The sequence below is a fragment of the Rhinoraja longicauda genome, chromosome 32, assembly GCF_053455715.1.
Source record: "Rhinoraja longicauda isolate Sanriku21f chromosome 32, sRhiLon1.1, whole genome shotgun sequence".
In the NCBI taxonomy this organism is placed as follows: Eukaryota; Metazoa; Chordata; class Chondrichthyes; order Rajiformes; family Arhynchobatidae; genus Rhinoraja; species Rhinoraja longicauda.
This window is the reverse complement of record NC_135984.1, coordinates 11,341,516-11,364,243: the sequence shown is the minus strand read 5'-3', so window position 1 is coordinate 11,364,243 and position 22,728 is coordinate 11,341,516. Positions and strand designations below refer to the sequence as shown.

General features: G+C 42.0%; 1 protein-coding gene across 1 annotated transcript; it reads left to right on the top strand.

Moving 5' to 3' along the window:
• The first annotated feature begins 1,714 nt into the window (after positions 1-1,714).
• Positions 1,715-21,746, top strand: LOC144608824 (uncharacterized). Its single transcript, XM_078426984.1, has 3 exons — positions 1,715-1,764; positions 3,900-4,364; positions 21,227-21,746. Exons 2-3 carry the CDS (start codon positions 3,916-3,918, stop codon positions 21,663-21,665), a joined length of 888 nt encoding a protein of 295 aa, XP_078283110.1. The 5' UTR covers positions 1,715-1,764; positions 3,900-3,915; the 3' UTR covers positions 21,666-21,746.
• Positions 21,747-22,728: the final 982 nt, after the last annotated feature.

Here is a 22,728-nt window from a genome sequence, read left to right as displayed (position 1 = left end):
CTGAAGAACTTTGCACTGTGGCATCAGATGCCATTTTTATACTCATATCTTTATAGTGAGACTTGAATCCGCAGTGTATGTACAATCAACTGTGCCATCGCTGAACTGGAATGATTGAATATTTCTAACCCTTCATCTTGTTTCTCAAGAGGCATACAGCAGGGAAACAGGCCCTTCAGCCCAATTTGCCCATGCTGACCAACATGCCTCATCTACATTCGTCCAACCTGACTGCATTTGGCCCATATCCAACGAAACCTATCCTATCAATGTACCTGCCTAAATGTGTCTTAAACATTGTAATAGTACCTGCCCCAACTACCTCCTTCGGCAGCTCATTCCATATACCTACCAAACTTTATGTTAAAATGTTACACCTTAGTTTCCTACAAAATCTCCTTCCCCCCCCCCCCTCCCCCCCCTCCCCCCTCACCTTAAATCTATGTTGTCTGGTTCTTGAATCCCCTACTCTGGGCATTTACCCTATTTATTCCTGCCATGATCTTAAACACCTCTATAAGGTGACATTTTTTGTGGTTTGAAGTCTTCTGAAGAACTCTATGTGAAGATTGTCAAGGGATGACTCACACACAAGTCAACGAGCAGAGACAGGAAGGAATGGTTGTGGCAAACGGAGGTAGATGAATGCTTGAACTATTGTGAAATTCTCTTGCATGAATTGTGTATCTGTTTTGTATAGCAGAGCACAGATATACGGTGTGCTAGTTTTCATACTCTAACTTCAAGTAATCCTAGCTTTCCCTCTCTCTCTCTGTCCCTCCTCTACCGTACTTCTCCAACTAAATTAGATCCACTATCCTAATTCACTAATTATAATATTAATCAGTCCAGAGCAGAATTACTGTAGGTGTTCATAAATTGATTTCTACAAAAGGAAATTGAACAATGTGGTTTTGCGAAAATAAACTGTGTGCCAACAGCTATAGCCATTTGCTTTCCCTGTCACAGATTATCACTGCCTTATACTAAAGTGAAATGTGGGGAAATTGAATCTCATCTAATGTTAAGATTTGCCACAGTTCATTCAGTAAGGTGATGCAGCTTTTGAGAAAACTTTAATCTTGTCTCCAAACACATATAATTGGCTTTGAGCTACTTTTGTTATGTACAGTTTTACAGTGACTGTGATAAATCCAAACAAGACAAGCATACTTGTGAGGGCTCATGAGTGGTCTGATGAAAGATCATTCATCTGAGGTATTAACTGTTTCTCACCACAGATGTTGCCAGACCTGTTGAGTACTTCCAGCATTTTCTTTGTCTTCATTTCTGTTTTCAACTGGATGCACTTGACTGAAGGCAAGCAAATGGGACTAGCTACGATAGACATCTTGGTCAGCATAGATGAGTTAGGGTCGAGAGGACTGTGCCCATGCTGCATAATTCTATGACTATTATTTTATTATTTTGTAACCTATGGCTAATATAAATGTTATGTTTTAATTTTAATTTCTGATAAAAACAAAATTTTAACACAATGAAATCATTAGTGAGCAAATGAGTAAGATCTTAATATCAGAACCACAGAGGGCGGAGGCACTATACAGCAGCTCAAATATGTGTATGACTTTGGAGAAGTATAAATTCATAAAATGACGTTATAAAACTACTTTGGACAAATGGAAACTGAAACCCAAAAAGTTCAAATAAAGTAGATGCTCCTCATCCGAACGGCAGAGTTGCTTCCTGGAGCACGGTGAGTAACACGGATGATTTCTGCTCCTCCGTATGGTGATCCAAACTGTAAGTGGTGAAGGAACCAAGGGGAAGAGGAGAACTTTCTTACACATTGATGGGTTGTAATATTGTGTGAAGGTGACATTTTGAAAGGGGAAACTTGAAAACGACATTAAAAAAAGCTATGAACAAGAGAGCAAGGGTGTGGGACTAATTGCAAAACTTGGTGTTTTCTCTCTTTAAGGATGTTATGACTAATCCTGGGAAAATGGGACTGTGCTAAAAATATTGAAGTCTTCATGTACCAGTTTCTATCAATGTCACTATGAACGGCAGAGGATTGAATCGACAAATTTCTCCAGTCGTTTCCTGTTATTGCAATCTCACAAGAGTTGAAGTTGGATTTCCTTTGGAGCATCAATTGTGAAATAATTCCTGCATTTTTATATCATTGTAGGCAGAAATAATAAGCAGCGTACGAGGTGAAACATGCTTTAATGGTATTAGTAACGGAGAGCAGGGAGACACAACTTGTGGGAAATGTTACTCCCTTGCCTTTAAGTTTTGATTTCAATCCTTTTCCTTTTCAGAAAATTAACTGTTGAAATTTGTGCCCAAAGTGGCCAGTTCTGATGTAATAACTCAACCTCTAAAGTTACTTCATCTTTTTCGTTCCACAGATGTTTTCTGAATTGTTGAGGGATTCTGTTTTTTTACAGTTATATTACAACACTGCGTAACTTGTTATTGAAACCATATTTAGAATTTTGTCCAAATTTTGAAAGGGATAGAAACATTAGTCGGATGTACTAAGGTTAAACTCTTGGCAAATTAGTTAAGTTTAATCTAGTTTAGTTCAGTTTAGTTTATTGTCACATTTAAGAGGAGAGGTGAAAAGCTTTTTTGGTGCGTGCTATCCAGTCAGCGGAAAGACTATACATACTTAACATCAAGCTGTCCACAGTGTACAGATACAGGATGAAAGGAATAACATTTAGTGCAAGATAAAGTCCAGTATGGTCTCCAATGAGGTAGACGGTAGCTCAGGACCGTGCAGTAATTGGTGATACGATGGTTCAGTTGCCTGATAGCAGCTGGGAAGAAACTGTCCCTAAATCTGGAGGTTTTCACACTTCTGTACCACCTGCGTAGAGGGGAGAGGGGAGAAACTAAGACTTGCTCTTGATTATGCTGGTGGCCTTGCCAAGGCAGTGTGAAGTATTGATTAGAAGACATGAGTCAAAATATATGTGTAGGAAAATAACTGCAGATGCTGGTTTGAATCGAAGATAGACACAAAATGCTGGAGTAACTCAGCGGGTCAGGCAGCATCTCAGGAGAGATGAATGGGTGACGTTTCGGGTCGAGACTGAAGAAGGGTGTCGACCCCAAACGTCACCCATTCCTTCTGCAGAGAAAAAGAAACTGAAAGCCCATAACCCAGCTAATACTTAAAAATATATAGACCACAACATACAAGTTAAGACATTTATTCATTGATATGCTGGTCAGGACAATATCATAGCATTGAATACCTTTACAATATTTAAGATTGCGGTTGAGCCAGGGTATGTTTTTCCAAGTGGAGCGACATACCTTGAGGAGATTTCGCAGTGGAGCGAAAGACTTCTTCAGTCTGACCTGAAACGTCACCCATTCCTTCTCTCCAGAGATGCTGCCTGTCCCGCTGAGTTACTCCAGCATTTTGTGTCTACCTTATGTTTTTCCAAGAATCTGTTTGGCAGATTCACCAGCATGGAAAAACATGAGGGACAAATGGAGACTCAAGTAAATGCAGATGCTTGAGCTAAAAACAAAGTACTGATTATAAAGTACAAAGTATTAATTTGCCAGGTGAGACAGCATTTGTGGAGGAAAATGAATGGATCTAGTTTTGGGATCTTGTCTGATCAGACTGATGGAGCAAGGATGAGGAAGCTGGAGAGAAGGGATGGGGCACTCCCTCGCCAGTAAGTGATAGGCGAGGGAGGAGGAATTGATTGAGAGATGGTTGGAGATAATGATGAAAGCTTGAGGTGAAAAATAGAGAGAAAATGGTAAAAGAAAAGAAGTGGAACAGTGAAATGTAAAAGGGGACAGGATGGAGGGGGAAAGCAGAGAGGGAAATATTATCAGATTCAGTTAAGGATTAAGGACAGAATTAATAAAGCTCTTACTTTCTTTTCTTTTTTTTTGTCAAGAGGCAAGTTTTGAAACATGGCCTGTAATATTCCAAATATTTGGGCTGAAGCAGATGGACCTGGTTTTAATCCACCGTGCCTCGAAACCAAAGTGCAACCTGATGAAAACAGGATCTATGTGATGTACCATGGAACCAGTGCCACAAGTGCGCGTGCCATTTGTGCAACTGGTTTCCGCAGATCCAAGGATGGCATGCTCGGTCCTGGAGTCTATGTCAGTAGGGACCTCCAAAAAGCCAGCAGGTATCCCCTGGATGTCGATATCAGCCAAAGGGTTGTGCTTAAGTTGCATGTCAATGTGGGAAAAGTCAAAAAAATAGATTATCAAGGGCACCCACTCCAGAAGACATGGCACTGTCATGGCTACGACACAGCTTGGTGCCCTCCAAACTGTGGGATGGTTCAAAGTGGCTTGGAAGAGGATTGTGTCTGGGATCCCAAAAGAATAAAAGTTATTGATATAATTAAACCACAACCTCATTTTAACAATTGGATCTTCCCTGAATAATCCTGATCTTACTGGGACAATGGGGTAATAGTTAGAAGAGTTGGATAATGGTGATCTTGAGTGTAGCGATGGTGGTGGGGGTTCCACATATGACAATCCAACTTGGGGTTCGGTGGGGGGGGGGGGGGGGGGGGAAGCTCCTATTTTTGAAGATGGCCTTTAGTATGCTTTAGAGAGTAATAGAAATGGATTAAGTGGGTTATCCCATCACCTACCAATGTTCATCGTGTAAATCTTGTGAAAAATTGGTTGTTTTGGTGACAGATTGGAGGTCGCTAAAACCGAGAAAGCAGATAATTAGGAAGATCAGCATCAGCTGGAGTGGGATTAAAACAAGTTCGGGAAATAAAGGAAATTATTCTACTCAGACAGAGACAATAAAAAATCAGGTGCACAAAGTCTTACATTGTGTTCTTTGAAATGTAACCTCTCAAAGCAATCACTGTATTATTCTGTCGCAACAACCTTTGGTAGTTGGAAAACCATTGATCACTACTCTGTGTCTTGTACTAAATTTAATAAAAATCATTGGCCACTTTTTAGTTGTATTGTTGTATTTCTGGGATAACATGGCTCCTCAGTGGTGAAGGTACCACCATTATATGAGATGAAGTCATATACAAAACATTGTTCACAACATTATGTGACTCTTCCCCCTATATTCCTCCCTCTGGTGTCCTCTTTCATCTAAATCCCTCCTCCGGGTGTCCCCTTCCACCTAGATGACTTCCAGCAATATCCATCCCTCTGGCTTTACATTTCACTCCTCTTCATCAACCTTCCTCACCTGTATCCACCTATCGCTTGCCAGGCATTGTCATCCTCCACTTTCTTTTCCTAGCTTTCTCATCCCCTACTGTAATCAATCTGAAGAAGGGCTCTCACCCAAAATGTCATCTATCACTTCTCCCCACAGATGCTGCCAGACCTGCTGAGCTACTCCAGCACTTTGTGTTTTGATCAAAATTCCAGCATTTTTGTGAGAGAGGGGTAAAAAGGGATAATTGATTTAAACTAAGGACCATGAGAAATAGCTGGTGTGTCTTGAGAGGGAAGGCACCCAACTCTGCAGACTTGTTCATGGTAGATTCAGGAGCGGAGCGATCAAGTGTGACCAAAGTACCAACAGGTATGGAGGCAGGACAAGGGAGAGTAAAAATTACTGGGGTAGGGGGAATTGTGATGGTAGCTCCCGAGATAGGAGGAGTGAATGTAAGGTATGGAAACCGGGAGGCGGTAGAGGACCTGATCTTAGTACCCCAGGCTGGCGTAAATTTAATGGGCAGAGATTTACAAATACAATTGGGAATAGATTTACAGACAAAAAGTAGAGAAGACTTGGAAGAACAACCTCTGGCTGAGGGCAGCCGGTGGTTTATAGACGGGTCCTCCAGATGTATAGATGGAAAAAGACATAGTGGATACGGTATAGTGAATGGGGAAACTATGGAGGAAATTGAAAGTGGTAGGCTGCCTGGTAGTTGGTCAGCCCAATCTTGTGAATTATACGCATTAATGAGAGCTTAGGAACTATTGGAGGGAAAGGAAGGAACAGTGTATACCTACTCAAAATACGCCTTTGGGGTAGTATACACCTTTGGGAAGATCTGGAAAGAGCGAGGAATGATAACAGCTCGGGGGGGAAAGAATTGATAGGACAGACATTGGAGGCCTTGCAGAAACCAGAACGGGTAGCCATAGCACATGTGACAGGGCATCAGAAGGGTAACACCCTGGAAGCACGAGGAAATAGGGCAGCGGATGAGGTGGCAAAGTGAGCAGCCACAGATCAGACGGTAAAAATGATGTCACTGATACCTTTAAGGGAACCCGAGGAAAAGATACCTACCTTTGGTGAAAAAGAACAGGAACACATGAGAGAAATGGGAGCCCGGCGTACCCCAAATGGGAAATGGTGGACACTGGATGGAAAGCAGCTATTGAACAAAGAAATTATAAGGGAGTTATTGGGGAGGCTGCACGGGCAAAGCCATTGGGGAACCCAAGCCCTCTGTGATACCCTCCTCAGGACCTACGCTTGCCGTGGGATGTATACCATGGCCAAACAAGTCATAGGGGGTTGTGTAATATGTCAGCGAATCAACAAATAAATCATGAGAGCAGTCCCAGGAGGGGGACAACCATTGGCAATAACGCCCTTCCAAAGAATACAGATAGACTTCACCGAGTTGCCCCGACTACATAGATGGAAATACCTGTTAGTGGTAGTGGACCATTTCACTAGATGGGTAGAGGCACTCCCTACAGCAACTGCCACCTCACAGTGTAATATGTCAGCGAATCAACAAGAAAATCATGAGAGCAGTCCCAGGAGGGGGACAACCATTGGCAATAAGGCCCTTCCAAAGAATACAGATAGACTTCACCGAGTTGCCCCGACTACAAAGATGGAAATACCTGTTAGTGGTAGTGGGTAGAGGCACTCCCTACAGCAACTGCCACCTCACAGTCGGTAGCCAGGGTATTATTGGAGCAAATTATACCCAGATATGGGATTGTGGAAACAATAGACTCGGATAGAGGGACCCATTTTGCCTCCAAAACATATAAAATGATATGTGAAGCATTAAGAATTGAATGGAAATTGCTTACACCATGGCATCCCCAGAGTTCCGGAAAGGTGGAAAGAATGAATGGCACCTTTAAGACCCAAATCACCAAGTTAATAGAGGAAACGAGACTCCCCTGGACTAAGTGCCTTCCGATAACCTTGTTAAGAATCCGAACGGCACCTCGGAAAGACATAGGGGTATCACCATATGAAATGTTATTCGGGCTCCCGTACTTAGGAAAGATAGAAGGGATCCCAACAATACCAGGGAACGACGTGTTCCTAAGGAACTATTTACTGGCAGTATCCCAATCTCTTGCAGAACTAAAAACTAAAGGATTACTGGCCCAGAGCCCGCCACTGGATTTTCCGATTCACTCAGCCAAGGCTGGAGACTGGGTACTAATAAAAACGTGGAAGGAAGAAAAGTTGCAACCCAGGTGGACTGGACCCTACCTTGTGTTATTAACCACCGAGACAGCAGTACAAACAAAAGAAAAAGGGTGGACACACGCAAGTCGATTTAAGGGTCCCGTGGAGGCCCCACCAGACAATATCAGCCCGTGGACAGTATGTGGAGGAAAGGAGCCATTGACTTTGGTATTCACCAAGACCCCGCACGGAAAATGAAGACTTCGTGCTGGTGGATCGGGTGCTGGGTGGTTACCCAGCTTGTGAGTAATGTAGCATGTATAAAAATCACTATACCACAGAATAGAAGGGCCACCACCATCCCATTTGATGTATATAAAGGAAAATGGTGGTGTGGTTATAGAATGTATGTATGCACCCATCCCTGTAAAAATTGGCACGAGGTATTCACTTCATCCAGAGAAGGGTGGCATAAGTCCACATATCAAACTGATAGGTGGAGAGTATATCAAAACCCAAACGAGGGATTGCCAGGACGTGTATATGTAAGCATACAGAGGGTTCAAATAAAGGAAAGTGGTAGGTATTGGATATGTACAGATAGAACAGGGAAGGACGCATGCCTGAGGTTTGAAATAGAGGTAGAACGGGACGGATATATGGTAAAATATGAGGATAAGGGGGGAATGTTCCAGATAGAAGACAGTCAGAGTAGGGATCCCTGGGCAACCCCAGCACCACCGGTAGTCAGCAATGTCACCACGGAATATGAGCCTAAGGATTTGAAGATAATGATAGTAACAGGAGAGATAGAATTAATGCAATTATATGAGGAGGGAATACCAACAGGGGAAAAGGGAACCAACACCTGGCTTACCTGGATGATGTACACGGCCAGAAGTATGCAACAAACCAATTGCTACGCCTGCGCCGGAGCTAAGCCTCAGCTGGTCCCAGTACCATTTCCCCTGAATTGGAGTAGGACACCTGGGGCTATGTCATGTATACTACAACTATTCACGAATCCCATACTACCAATGAATGAGACCTGCCAGAGCTACCATTACCTATTCCCGGCTAGTAACAACAACACGAAGGGCCAAAGGAAAGACCCTCGACCTCCCCCATTCACCATTCCCCTCGGGGAGGAGGGATTTGAGTGCTATACAAGATATAACCCAGATGGACAGGAAATGGGGGAGGTGCTAAACTGCAATCAGACGTATAACATAACAGCTGAGGAACAGGGGTCACTGTTCAGTAGCTCCTGGCTGAGAAAGCAGATAGTCAGTAGAACCGATGTCTGGTGGTGGTGCGGAGAGGATACCCTGTGGCCCCGGCTACCAGGGTCATGGACGGGAACCTGTACCCTTATGATAACTGATGATGCCCTTCACCATAGCAGTAGAACATGCGGTCAAACTCAATGAAGGAGGCCGATGACAAAGGAGAGAGGTGAGAGGATCATTCGACACACACATCTATATAGATGCAATAGGGGTGCCAAGAGGGGTACCCGATTAATTCAAACCCAGAAACCAGATAGCTGCTGGCTTTGAGTCCATACTCTTCTGGTGGTCCACAATTAATAAAAATGTGGACTAGATCAACTACCTATACTACAATCAACAACGCTTTATAAATTACACTCGAGATGCGGTTGAAGGATTAGCGGAACAACTGACAGCTACCAGCCTAATGGCCTGGCAAAATCGCATGGCCTTGGACATGCTACTGGCTGAGAAGGGGGGGGTGTGTGTAATGTTTGGGGAACAATGTTGCACCTTCATCCCCAACAACACTGCTCCTGATGGGTCCGTGTCAAGGGCCCTAGCAAGTCTCACCTCCCTGTCTATCGAATTGGCCGAGAACTCTGGAGTAGACACCTCCTGGACCGAGTTTCTAGACTCCTGGTTTGGGAAATGGAAGCACATCTTTACTTCAGCCCTAACATCAGTGATAGTTATGATGGGGTTGCTGTGTCTATTCGGATGTTGCATCATTCCCTGCATACGGGGGTTGTCTCAGCGATTGCTAGAGACAGCCCTGACAAAGAACGACATCGCCATGATGGCCTGTAGAATACAGTATGACCAGCAGGAGGAATATAGAGAGGCAAAGACTCTGCTGCTAGCAAAGGAGGAAATAGTATAAATCAAAGTAGCCTGGCATAAGAAAAAGGGTGGATTGTGAGAGAGGGGTAAAAAGGGATAATTGATTTAAACTAAGGACCATGAGAAATAGCTGACCCGACTGTGCTCGGCTAGATAAGAACCGCAAGAACAAATGGTGACATTCCAAGGATAAGGGCAAGATATCCAAAGAACTAGCAGAGAGAGCACAAGATAACCAGAGAACTAGGGGAGCGGGCAAGATATCCAGAGCACTAGGGGAGTGGGCAAGATATCCAAAGAACTAGGAGAGAGGGCATGAACTACTCTGTACTGCGCCTGCCTAATAAGATAAATGAATATTGTAAAAACGCCCCGCATGACAAGATGCCTCATTTAAATGCACATGCGATGTATGATGTGGGAGGCAACAGGGGCGGTGTCGTTAGATTGTGCACCTCAGTGATCCGATTGGAAGGAGTCCAGAGGGGAGGAATTAAAGGTGTGACAATTGTAAATTGATGTGAATAAAAGGAAGGGATTTTCCTGACCTCGGTGTGTCTTGAGAGGGAAGGCACCCATCTCTGCAGACTTGCAAATAAAATACTTGTTTCTCTAGATTGTCTCGAGCATCGTGATTGTGAGCACTCACATTTGCATCTCACAATCTTCCATTGCTTTTGTCTCCATTATGTAACTCATTTTCTTCTTACCACTGGCCTCCTGCACACCTCTCCATCTATAACCAATGTCACTGCTTTCAACCATTTCCATTTTGATAGTAAAACCTGTTCAGTTAGTTTACCTGTCTCTCATAAAACTCATTCCAACCCTCACATTCCTCTCATTTCCTGCAAGTTGTTCAATTCCTTTGCTTTCATTATCCTTGTGCTAGTGGTAAAATAAAGGACGCTCTCGGAATGATGTATTTAAACTGGATAGAGTGCGGACAAGATTTATGAGGATGTTGCCAGGACTTGAGGGTCTGAGCTATATGGAGAGGTTAGGCACGCTAGGACTATATTCCTTGGAGTGTAGGAGGATGAGAGATGGTTTTTCAGTTCAGAAGCTCATTAGTCATTGGAGCAGAATTAGGCCATTTGGCCCATCAAGTTTTCTCCGCCATTCCCTGCCTACTCTGCCAAAGGACCTGTTTCCGTGCTGTAAGACTATAACTCTAAATCGCGGGTGGTAACCTGGTTTGTAGTTAGTGACCTTTAACACTGCCTAATTCAACTGCTGCCTTTGAAGGTTTATCTGCCTGCAGGGGCAATTTAACTGGTGATAACAACACAAGGTAGGCAGGTTTCTTTATCTTGTGGCATTTTCATCAGGTGCATTGAGGATTGGGAGAAGATTTAAGAATTTAGATGTATCCAGGGTTAGAGTAAACATGCAAACTGATGGAGATGAGGCCCGGATGAGATCAACTGGGCTGTTATTGAATGTCTGTGCAGGCTCAAGGGTTTATTTCTGCTCTAACTTCATATCTTCTTATCTTTTTTATAGCAACTGAAAATTTAGCACACACTGTGCACAACATAGGCTCCCTCTCACTCCATAAAAGGGTTCATTTTTGCATAGTGTTTCTTAACCCAGTGCCAAGTCAGATCTTTCAATCAAGTTGATGAATTTGCAGTTATGTTGTATATTTTAGATTTTTTTTAAGTAGTTTCAAATTCGCAATTTCCACAAATAATTACCACTTGCTGATGACTCCCTCTCTGTTTAACTGCACAAACTGTACCTTGTTATCTCTTATAAATGAGACCCATTTTCGCCTTTAATTTCAAGTGCCGTGAAGTTTACTGGCAAATGTCCTCACCTGTAATAAAACAGAGCATAACTGTCCAAGAATGATCAGGTTTAGCTCCTGACTGCAGATGGACTGGCTAATATGACTGATGCAGACAGCATCTTTATTCATGTAATAGAAGGCAAAAATAAAAATCAGGCTTCTTGCTTGCAATTACACCTGAGATTTGCATTCATTGATTGAGGACAGGGCTTTGTTGTTGAATGCCCTGCATTGTTGATAACCCTACTGGTGATTATTATCCATATAATCCTTTTATTACAAGGTGATGTACACTTGTGAGACTGAGTCTACATTCACTGGACACCTTCAGTGTCAGAAAGAACAATTTAAACAAAGGTTCCACATGTGGACATCTAATACAAATCTTATATCAGAGAGCAATGGTAAATTGTAACTATTAATTCACAGGATGTGGTTAAGACTCACAAAGTCAGCATTGCTCATCACTTTATGGCCCTGAACGTGATATGTTTAACCAAACAATGAAAAAAATGGTAAATTTTAAAAATACCATTTTACATTAAAGGATTAGTTTAGATCACCCACAGATAGCGCTTGAAGAAACTTGCTTTCTGTCGAAGCCTCGCTGTTATTCCCATTGATATTCATTTAGTCTAGTTTGGTTTAGAGATACAGCATGGAAGCATATCTGTAGAAGTTGGTGAGAGTTGTCGAGGACATGCTGAACTTCGTAAGTCCCACCTGCTTGTATTTGGCCCATATCCTACCCAAAGATAGACACAAAAAGCTGGAGTAACTCAGCGGGACAGGCAGCATCTCTGGAGAGAAGAGATGGGAACATTTTCTGTCGAGACACAAGAAAAGGCCCTTCGGCCCACAATGTCTGTGCTGAACAAGATGCCGAGATCGTCACTTATCTGCCTGCATATGATCAATATCCCTCCATATCCATATCCAAAGGTTTCTTAAACACCATTATCGTATCTGCCTCCACCACCACCACCACCTCTGGCAGCACAGAAGGGTCTATTCCTTCATATAATCCTTTTATTACAAGGTGGTATACACTTGTGAGACTGAGAAGGGTCTCGACCTGAGATGTCGCCCATTTCTTATCTCTAGAGATGCTGCCTGTCCTGCTGTGTTACTCCAGCTTTTTATGTCTATCTTCGGTTTAAACCAACATTACTTCCTACAAACCTACACAAAGGACAGCTAATAACAGACCCGTGCTACAAATTTTGTTCATGGCATGCTCCCAAAAAATAGCAGTATGATTTTAACAATTAATCTGTAACATTTACGGGATGAATTTTCTCAGGACTTTAGGGATAGTGATTGTCCTGGATGAACAAAAGCAGCCCTAGAAAATCATTTACATACACCTGACGTGGCTTCATCCTTCTGAGGAAGTGGACATCAGGCAAGTAATGTGTTAGATTCAAGATTCAAAATTCAAGATCCAATTTATTGTCGCATGTACCAATTAAGGTACAGTGAAATTTGAGTTACCATACAGCCATACCAAGTAAAAAGCAACAAGACACATAGCCACATAAAATAAAATGTAACATAAACATCCACCACAGCGGTATCCACATTCTTCACTGTAATGGGAGGTAATAAAGTTCAATCAACTTCCTCTTTGTTCACCCGCGGTCGGGGCTATTGAACCATCCGCAGTCGCCGCTACCATCGATCCAATGTCCGAAGCCCTCACGTAGGGATGATCGAAACTCCGGCGTCGGCGTGGTTAAAGATGGAGAAAGATGATTGTTTACCATTTGATATTGGTGCGATCCTCTTAGCTCCTTCCTTTGTCCCACCCCCGACATCAGTCTGAAGAAGGGTCTCGACCCGAAACGTCACCCATTCCTTCTCTCCCGAGATGCTGCCTGACCTGCTGAGTTACTCCAGCATTTTGTGAATAAATAAATAAAAAAACATATGGAGGTAATCCCATTATACACAGTGTTCTCCGTACCTGGAAACAATTAAAGCTTACGTTAAAATTGAGTAAATTATCTGTTTTCCTTCCTATTGCGAATAACCCTTCTTTTAAACCGTCTGTCTTAGATAGAGGATTTGCTCAATGGAAAAGTTATGGAATTAAAAGGGTGGGAGATCTTTATCATAAGGGAACTTTTCTTTCTTTTCAGGGTTTACAGCAGAAGTACGGATTACATGTTAATAATTATTTTAGATATTTACAACTTAGAGATTATGTAAAATCACACATGCAAGAATATAAGTTTAGAGGTCCAGAAACACTTGATGTATGCCTGAATCGACATTATAATTCAAATAAATTAATATCCTTTATTTATAATACTCTCCTTGACACTGACATTCCGTCATCAGAATCTTATAGACGAGTATGGGAGGATGAATTGAATCAACTTATAATGCAAGATATATGGGATGAAAGTTTACAACATATACATTAAATACTAGACATTCCTTAATACAATTTAAAATAATACATAGATTACATTATTCGAAGACGAAATTAAATAGGATTTTTCCTAGTATCTCTCCTATTTGTGATAAATGTCAATTTCAAGAAGCTAATTTAACTCATATTTTCGTAACTTGTATAAAAATGCAAAACTTCTGGTTGGAGATTTTTAAAATAGTTTCTAAAGTTATTAACAAAAAATCAGATATGGATCCAAAATTAATTATATTAGGATTATCAGAACATACTACAAATTTTACAGCAAGTCAGGTAAATTTTCTTGATTACAGTCTAATAACTGCGAAAAAATTAATACTTAAATTTTGGAAAAAACCAATAACCCCCACAATTAAAATGTGGATTACGGAAATGACAGAGACCCTGCATTTGGAAAAAATAAGATTTGCCTTAATCGACAAACCTGAGTTATTATTAAAAATATGGTCTCCATTTATTGAATTTTTAGAAAAGTAAATGGGTTTGGCACAGGACTAAAATAAATTTTTTTAATTAAAAGTTGAAACTTGAGTTAGGGGTTGGATGTACAACTGTGGTTATTGTCTCCCGGATCTACTCCCTTTAATTTTTATAGTTAGATCCTTTTTTTTTTTTTTAATTTTTTAACCCTCTTATTCTCTCTCCCCAAGTTTATAGGTTTTTTTATTTTTACTTTCTCTCTTCAAAAATTTAAAAATTGAAGCTATGTAAGAACTCTGTAACAAATGTGTTTTTTTATTTCTATTTGTACATATGCTTTTCAAATTTTTTTAAAAAAATAAAAAATAAAAAAAGCAACAAGACACATAGCCACATAAAATAAAATGTAACATAAACATCCACCACATTCTTCACTGTAATGGAAGGTAATAAAGTTCAATCAACTTCCTCTTTGTTCACCCGCGGTCGGGGCTATTGAACCATCCGCAGTCGCCGCTACCGTCGATCCAATGTCCGAAGCCCTCACGTAGGGATGATCGAAACTCCGGCGTCGAGACGGATTGAATCGCTCTCCACGGCATGGAGCTCCCGAGTCGGCCTCTTCTTACCAGAGACCGCGGCCTTCACGGTTTTAAAGTCCACAGGCCCCACGGTTGGAGCTTTTCACAGTTGATCCTCGGCAATGGATTGCAGCTCCACGATGTTAAAGTCCGTGCCGTGCCCAAGGCTCGAAACGCCAGGAAAGGAAAGGGCGCACCACTCCACGATGTTAGGTCGCAGTGGGGACGGAGATATGATACGGAAAAAAATCGCATCTCCTTTGAGGTAAAAGATTGAAAAAAAGTTTCCCCCAATTTCCCCCCCCACCCACCCCCCACATAAAACAAACCAAGAAACACTAAACATACTTTAACACATACTTAAAATAATTAAAAAACAGTCGAAAGGACAGACTGTTGGCGAGACAGCCAGTACTGGTGGCGCCACCCGGTGTCAACCCAGAGTTATGCCCAATTCCAATGAAACAATCAACTTATTTTACCAAAAGGAATGAAAAAAATGAAGCTTAGATTCACTTTGAGGTTACTAAAAATAAAGGAATTTCATTTGTGAAGAATCAGTTAAAGGATTTTTTTTTTAAAGTTTTAATTATATGGTACTTTTTGTAATCTAAAGTTGTCTGAAGAACTTTGCACTGTAGCATCAGATGCCATTTTTATACTCATATCTTTATAGTGAGACTTGAATCCACAATGTATGTACAATCAACTGTGCCATCGCTGAACTGGAATGATTGAATATTTCTAACCCTTCATCTTGTTTCTCAAGAGGCATACAGCAGGGAAACAGGCCCTTCAGCCCAATTTGCCCATGCTGACCAACATGCCTCATCTACATTCGTCTAACCTGACTGCATTTGGCCCATATCCAACAAACCCTATCCTATCAATGTACCTGCCTAAATGTGTCTTAAACATTGTAATAGTACCTGCCCCAACTACCTCCTTCGGCAGCTCATTCCATATACCTACCAAACTTTATGTTAAAATGTTACACCTTAGTTTCCTATGAAATCTCCTTCCCCCCCCCCCCCCCTCCCCCCTCACCTTAAATCTATGTTGTCTGGTTCTTGAATCCCCTACACTGGGCATTTACCATATTTATTCCTGCCATGATCTTAAACACCTCTATAAGGTGACACTTTTTGCGGTTTGAAGTCTGAAGAACTCTATGTGAAGATTGTCAAGGGATGACTCACACACAAGTCAACGAGAAAGTCATAGTCTTCCACCCAACTTTCCCACCCCGGCCAACATGTCCCAGTTACACTCGTCTAACCTGCCTGCGTTTGGTCCATATCCCTCAAAACCTGTCGTAGCAAGAGACTCTGTGCATCTACCCGATCTATTGCTCTCATGATTTTATACACCTCTGTAAGATCACCCCTCATCCTCCTGTGCTCCAAGGAATAGAGCCAGCCTGCTCAACCTCTCCCTAAAGCTCAGACCCTCAAGTCCTGGCAACATTCTCATACATCTTCTCTGTACCCATTCCAGCTTGACAACATCTTTCCTATAACATGGTGCTCAGAACTGGACACAATACTCTAAATGTGGCCTCACCAATGTCTTATATAACTGCAACATGACCTCCCATCTTCTTTTCTCTGACTGATGAAGGCCAAAGCTTTTTCGACCACCCTATCCACCTGCGACTCCAAGGAAGCATGTACATGCACAACTGGATCATTAGCTCTGCAACACTCCCAAGAGCCATACCTTTTACTGTGAAGATCCTGCGCATGTTATTCCCAAAATGCAAAACCTCACATTTCTCTGTGTTAAATTCTATCAACCATTCCTCAGCCCACCTGGCCAAACGATCGTGATCCTGCTGCAATTTTGCACAACCTTCTTCATTATCTGCAATACCACCCACTTATGGATACTACCATATGGAACCTTGCCGAATGTTTTGCTGAAGTCCATATATGCAACATCTACAGCTCTGCCCTCATCAACATTTTTGGTCACATCTTCAAGCAACTCAATCAGATTTGTGAGACACGACCTCCCACACACAAAACTATGACATTTTTGCAACCTTGAACTGCTTTCCATTCAGCTCCTCTGTGGAAAATTCCTTCCAGCACTCAGTACTGGTCATGCACCACCAAACATCACAACTCAAGATGAAGGAGGTCACATTTGTCTTCCTGGTTAACCCTTCACAGAACTGATACAAGGATCTACAACCTGATCACAAAGCAAACTGATAGGGGAACTCAACAGGCCTGGAAGTATTTGTGAAGGGAAAAGGACAAATAACATTGACCCTTCACCCGAAACATCATCTGCCCATTCCCTCCACAGTTGCTGCCTGGCCTGCTGAGATCCTCCAGTTGCTGCCTGGCCTGCTGAGATCCTCCAGTTGCTGCCTGGCCTGCTGAGATCCTCCAGTTGCTGCCTGGCCTGCTGAGATCCTCCAGTTGCTGCCTGGCCTGCTGAGATCCTCCAGTAATTTGGGGGTTTTTTTGCTCAAGATTGCAGCATCTGCAGTCTCTTGCGCCCCCAACTAAACCTGACAGCTGATTGGCATGGTTATAGTCTTCTCAATGCTACTTTTGTTATGTACAGTTTTACTGTGACTCTGTAGACCTGGGGGATAGCCCATTTGGATAAATCCAAACAAAACAAGCATACTTGTGAGGGCTCATGAGTGGTCTGATGAAAGATCATTCATCTGAGGCATTAACTGTTTCTCACCACAGATGTTGCCAGACCTGTTGAGTACTTCCAGCATTTTCTTTGTTTTCATTTCTGTTTTCAACTGGATGCACTTGACTGAAGGCAAGCAAATGGGACTAGCTACGATAGACATCTTGGTCAGCATAGATGAGTTGGGGTCGAGAGGACTGTGCCCATGCTGCATAATTCTATGACTATTATTTTATTATTTTGTAACCTATGGCTAATATAAATGTTATGTTTTAATTTTAATTTCTGATAAAAACAAAACTTTAACACAATGAAATCATTAGTGAGCAAATGAGTAAGATCTTAATATCAGAACCACAGAGGGCGGAGGCACTATACAGCAGCTCAATTTTCTTAAGAAGGAAACTATGAAAAGTTTGGATTTAATACAAGTTGGGTGACATTCTGTGATGAGAAAAATAGTTTCAGGTCAATAACCCTTCATCAGACTCGATCAGGCCACTGATTTAAAATGTTAATGCTCTGTTTCTCTCCACAGATGCTGCCTAACCTGTTATGTATTTACATTAATTTGCATTTTCTGATTTTAAACGTTGACTTTTGATGTTTATAAGTGTATGACTTTGGAGAAGTATAAACTCAAAAACTGACGTTATAAAACTACCTTGGAGATATGGAAACTGAAACCCCCAAAAAGTTCAAATAAAGTAGATGCTCGTCATCCGAACGGCAGAGTTGCTTCCTGGACCACGGTGAGTAACACGGATGATTTCTGCTCCTCCGTGTGTGTGATCCAAACTGTAAGTGGTGAAGGAATCAAGGGGAAGAGGAGAACTTTCTTACACATTTCTTACGGGTTGTAATATTGAATTAAATTCAATTTAAAGGTTGGGTCTTTATTCTTTGGAGCGTAGAAGGTTGAGGGGGGACTTGATAGAGGTTTTTAAAATTTTGAGAGGGACGGACAGAGTTGACGTGGGTAGGCTTTTCCCTTTGAGAGTGGGGAAGATTCCAACAAGGGGACATAGCTTCAGAATTGAGGGACAAAGGTTTAGGGGTAACATGAGGGGGAACTTCTTTACTCAGAGGGTGGTGGCTGTATGGAATGGGCTTCCGGTGGAAGTGGTGGAGGCTGGCTCGATTTTATTATTTAAGAGTAAATTGGATAGGTATATGGATAGGAGGGGATTAGAGGGTTATGGTCTGAGTGCAGGTAGATGAGACTAGGTCAGGGAGAATGGTCGGCGTGGACTGGTAGGGCCGAACAGGCCTGTTTCCATGCTGTAGTTGTTATATGTTATATGTTATAAAATTGAAATTTTAAAAGGGGAAACTTGAAAACTACATTAAAAAAGCTATGAACAAGGGTGTGGGACTAATTGCAAAACTGGGTGTTTTCTCTCTGAGATATTGTCTTTAAGGTTGTTATGCCTAATCCTGGGAAAATGGGACTGTGCTAAAAATATTGAAGTCTTCACGTACCAGTTTCTATCAATGTCACTATGAACGGCAGTGGATTGAATTGACAGATTTCTCCAGTCGTTTCCTGTTATTGCAATCTCACAAGAGTTGAAGATGGATTTCCTTTGGAATATCAATTGTGAAATAATTCCTGCATTTTTATATCATTGTAGGCAGAAATAATAAGCAGCGTACGAGGTGAAACATACTTTAATGGTATTAGTAACGGAGAGCAGGGAGACACAACTTGTGGGAAGTGTTAATGTGCTTACTCCCTTGCCTTTAAGTTTTGATTTCAATCCTTTTCCTTTTCAGAAAATTAACTGTTGAAATTTGTGCCCAAAGTAGCCAGTTCTGATGTAATAACTCAACCTCTAAAGTTAGTTCAGCTTTTTCGTTCCATAGATGTTTTCTGAATTGTTGAGGGATTCTGTTTTTTTACACTTATATTACAACACTGCGTAACTTGTTATTGAAACCATATTTAAAATTTTGTGCAAATTTTGAAAGGGATAGAAACATTAGTCGGATGTACTAAGGTTAAACTCTTGGCAAATTAGTTAAGTTTAGTCTAGTTTAGTTTAGTTTAGTTTATTGTCACATTTAAGAGAGGTGAAAAGCTTTTTTGGTGCGTGCTATCCAGTCAGCGGAAAGACTATACATACTTAACATAAAGCTGTCCACAGTGTACAGATACAGGATGAAAGGAATAACATTTATTGCAAGATAAAGTCCAGTATGGTCTCCAATGAGGTAGACGGTAGCTCAGGACTGTGCTCTAATTGGTGATACTGTAGCGACCATAGGGGTTGGTCCTGTGTCGAACCCTCGGATTGGCCAGCTAGGTCAGGTGGTGGTTTTGGCGCCCAAAACCAGTCAGTGGGAAGAGAACTTCGAAGCGAACAGTTTGATTTAATGGTTGTCTGTAATTTCGTTTGTTATACTTTGTAATCGAATATTGCTGCCGCAATAAACTTCTTTAATAAAGAACAAGCCTCCAGACTCGCCATAATACGATAGTTCAGTTGCCTGATAGCAGCTGGGAAGAAACTGTCCCCAAATCTGGAGGTTTTCACACTTCTGTACCACCTGCGTAGAGGGGAGAGGGGAGAAACTAAGACTTGCTCTTGATTATGCTGGTGGCCTTGCCAAGGCAGTGTGAAGTATTGATTAGAAGACATGAGTCAAAATATATGTGTAGGAAAATAACTGCAGATGCTGGTTTGAATCAAAGATAGACACAAAATGCTGGATTAACTCAGGGGGTCAGGCAGCATCTCAGGAGAGAAGAATGGGTGACGTTTCGGGTCGAGACTGAAGAAGGGTGTCGACCCGAAACGTCACCCATTCCTTCTCTCCTGAGATGCTGCCTGACCCGCTGAGTTACTCCAGCATTTTGTGTCTATCTTTGAGTCAAAAAATAAATAAATATATATATAGAAAGAGAAGCAAATTTTTGATCCATTGTTCTGGAAGCAATTTCTTTTCCACTATCACAAAATCAGATTTGTTGCTCAAATTTATTCTCTGCAGAGAAAAAGAAACTGAAAGCCCATAACCCAGCTAATACTTAAAAATATATAGACCACAACATACAAGTTAAGACATTTATTCATTGATATGCTGGTCAGGACAATATCATAGCATTGAATACCTTTACAATATTTAAGATTGTGGTTGAGCCAGGGTATGTTTTTCCAAGTGGAGCGACATACCTTGAGGAGATTTCGCAGTGGAGTGAAAGACTTCTTCAGTCTGACCTGAAACGTCACCCACTCCTTCTCTCCAGAGATGCTGCCTGTCCCGCTGAGTTACTCCAGCATTTTGTGTCTACCTTATGTTTTACCAAGAATCTGTTTGGCAGATTCACCAGCATGGAAAAACATGAGGGACAAATGGAGACTCAAGGAAATACAGATGCTTGAGCTAAAAACAAAGTACTGATTATAAAGTACAAAGTATTAATTTGCCAGGTGAGACAGCATTTGTGGAGGAAAATGAATGGTTCTTGTTTTGGGATCTTGTCGGAATTTTTCTTCAGATTGATGGAGCAAGGATGAGGAAGCTGGAGAGAAGGGATGGGGCACTCCCTCGCCAGTAAGTGATAGGCGAGGGAGGAGGAATTGATTGAGAGATGGTTGGAGACAATGATGAAGGCTAGAGGTGAAATAGAGAGAAAATGGTAAAAGAAAAGAAGTGGAACAGTGAAATGTAAAAGGGGACAGGGTGGAGGAGGAAAGCAGAGAGGGAAATATGATTAGATTCGGTTAAGGATTAAGGACAGAATTAATAAATCTCTTACCTTTTTTTCTTTTTTTTTTGTCAAGAGGCAAGTTTTGAAATTCGACTCGTTAACATGGCCTATTGTATTCAAAATCTTTGGGCTGAAGCAGATGGACCTGGTTTTAATCCACCGTGCCTCGAAACCCAAGTGCAACCTGTTGAAAACAAGATCTATGTGATGTACCATGGAACCTATGCCGCAAGTGCGCATTCCATTTGTACAAATGGTTTCTGTCAATCCAAGGATGGCATGCTCGGTCCTGGAGTCTATGTCAGTAGGGACCTCCAAAAAGCCAGCAGGTATCCCCTGGATGTCCATATCAGCCAAAGGGTTGTGCTTAGGTTGCATGTCAATGTGGGAAAAGTAAAAAAAATAGATTATCAAGGGCACCCACTCCAGAAGACATGGTACAAGCATGGCTACGACACAGCTTGGTGCCCTCCAAACTGTGGAATGGTTCAAAGTGGTTTGGAAGAGGATTGTGTCTGGGATCCCAGAAGAATAAAAGTTATTGATTTAATTAAACCATTGCCTAATTTTAACAATTGGATCTTCCTTGAATAATCCTGAAATTACTGGGACAATGAGGTAATAGATAGAAGAGTTGGATAATGGTGATCTTGAGTGTAGTGATGGTGGTGGGGGTTCCACATATGACAACCCAACTTGGGGTTCGGTGGGGGGGGGGGAAGCTCCTATTTTTGAAGATGGCCTTTAGTATGTTTTAGAGAGTAATAGAAATGGATTAAGTGGGTTATCCCATCACCTACCAATGTTCATTGTGTAAATCTTGTGAAAAATTGGTAGTTTTGGTGACAGATTGGAGGTCGCTAAAACCGAGAAAGCAGATAATTATTAAGATCAGCATCAGCTGGAGTGGGATTAAAACAAGTTCGGGAAATAAAGGAAATTATTCTACTCAGACAGAGACAATAAAAAATCAGGTGTACAAAGTCTTACATTGTGTTCTTTGAAATGTAACCTCTCAAAGCAATCACTATTATTCTGTCGCAACAACTTTTGGTAGTTGGAAAACCTTTGATCACTGTACTCTGTGTCTTGTACTAAATTTAATAAAAATCATTGGCCACTTTTTAGTTGTATTGTTGTATTTCTGGGATAACATGGCTCCTCAGTGGTGAAGGTACCACCATTATAAGAGGTTGTGGCGGTACCCGGGGATTAGGCCACTCCCTGGATTATCCGACTCGGCACGGGTTGGACAGGGCTGGGGAAGGGACTAGTGCTACGGGGTTTGCCTGAAGGGGCTAGAGAGATAACTCGTGCTTGAGACTGAAGAGAGTGTGGATGTTCTGGTGCTGCATTAAATTACTGTTAATACCTACCTGCCTGATTCCTACTGCGTCCAGACCCACTACACTGGTGACCCTCGACATTTCCTCTCAAGTTGCGATGGACCCGAACGTTCCCCAACACGCACTACCCGGCCCTGCTGGTCAGCTGCCTCTGGACCCTGCTGGACCCCACCCCATGGACCCTGCCGACCGCGCCACTCTCCACGCCGCGGCGTTGAAGCTGCCTCCTCTTTGGACCGACGACCCTGATTTCTGGGTTGACCAGGCCGAGGCGCAGTTTGCACTGCGGGGAGTGACAGCCGACGCCACCA

What these genes read in the sequence shown, in the direction of transcription:
- LOC144608824 (XM_078426984.1), top strand. Translation starts at nt 3,916, where the DNA reads ATGGCCTGTAATATTCCAAATATTTGGGCTGAAGCAGATGGACCTGGT. An exon ending in ATAAAAGTTATTGATATAAT is followed by an intron (nt 4,365 to 21,226) that starts TAAACCACAACC and finishes ACCTGGTTTTAA; the next exon opens with TCCACCGTGCCTCGAAACCC.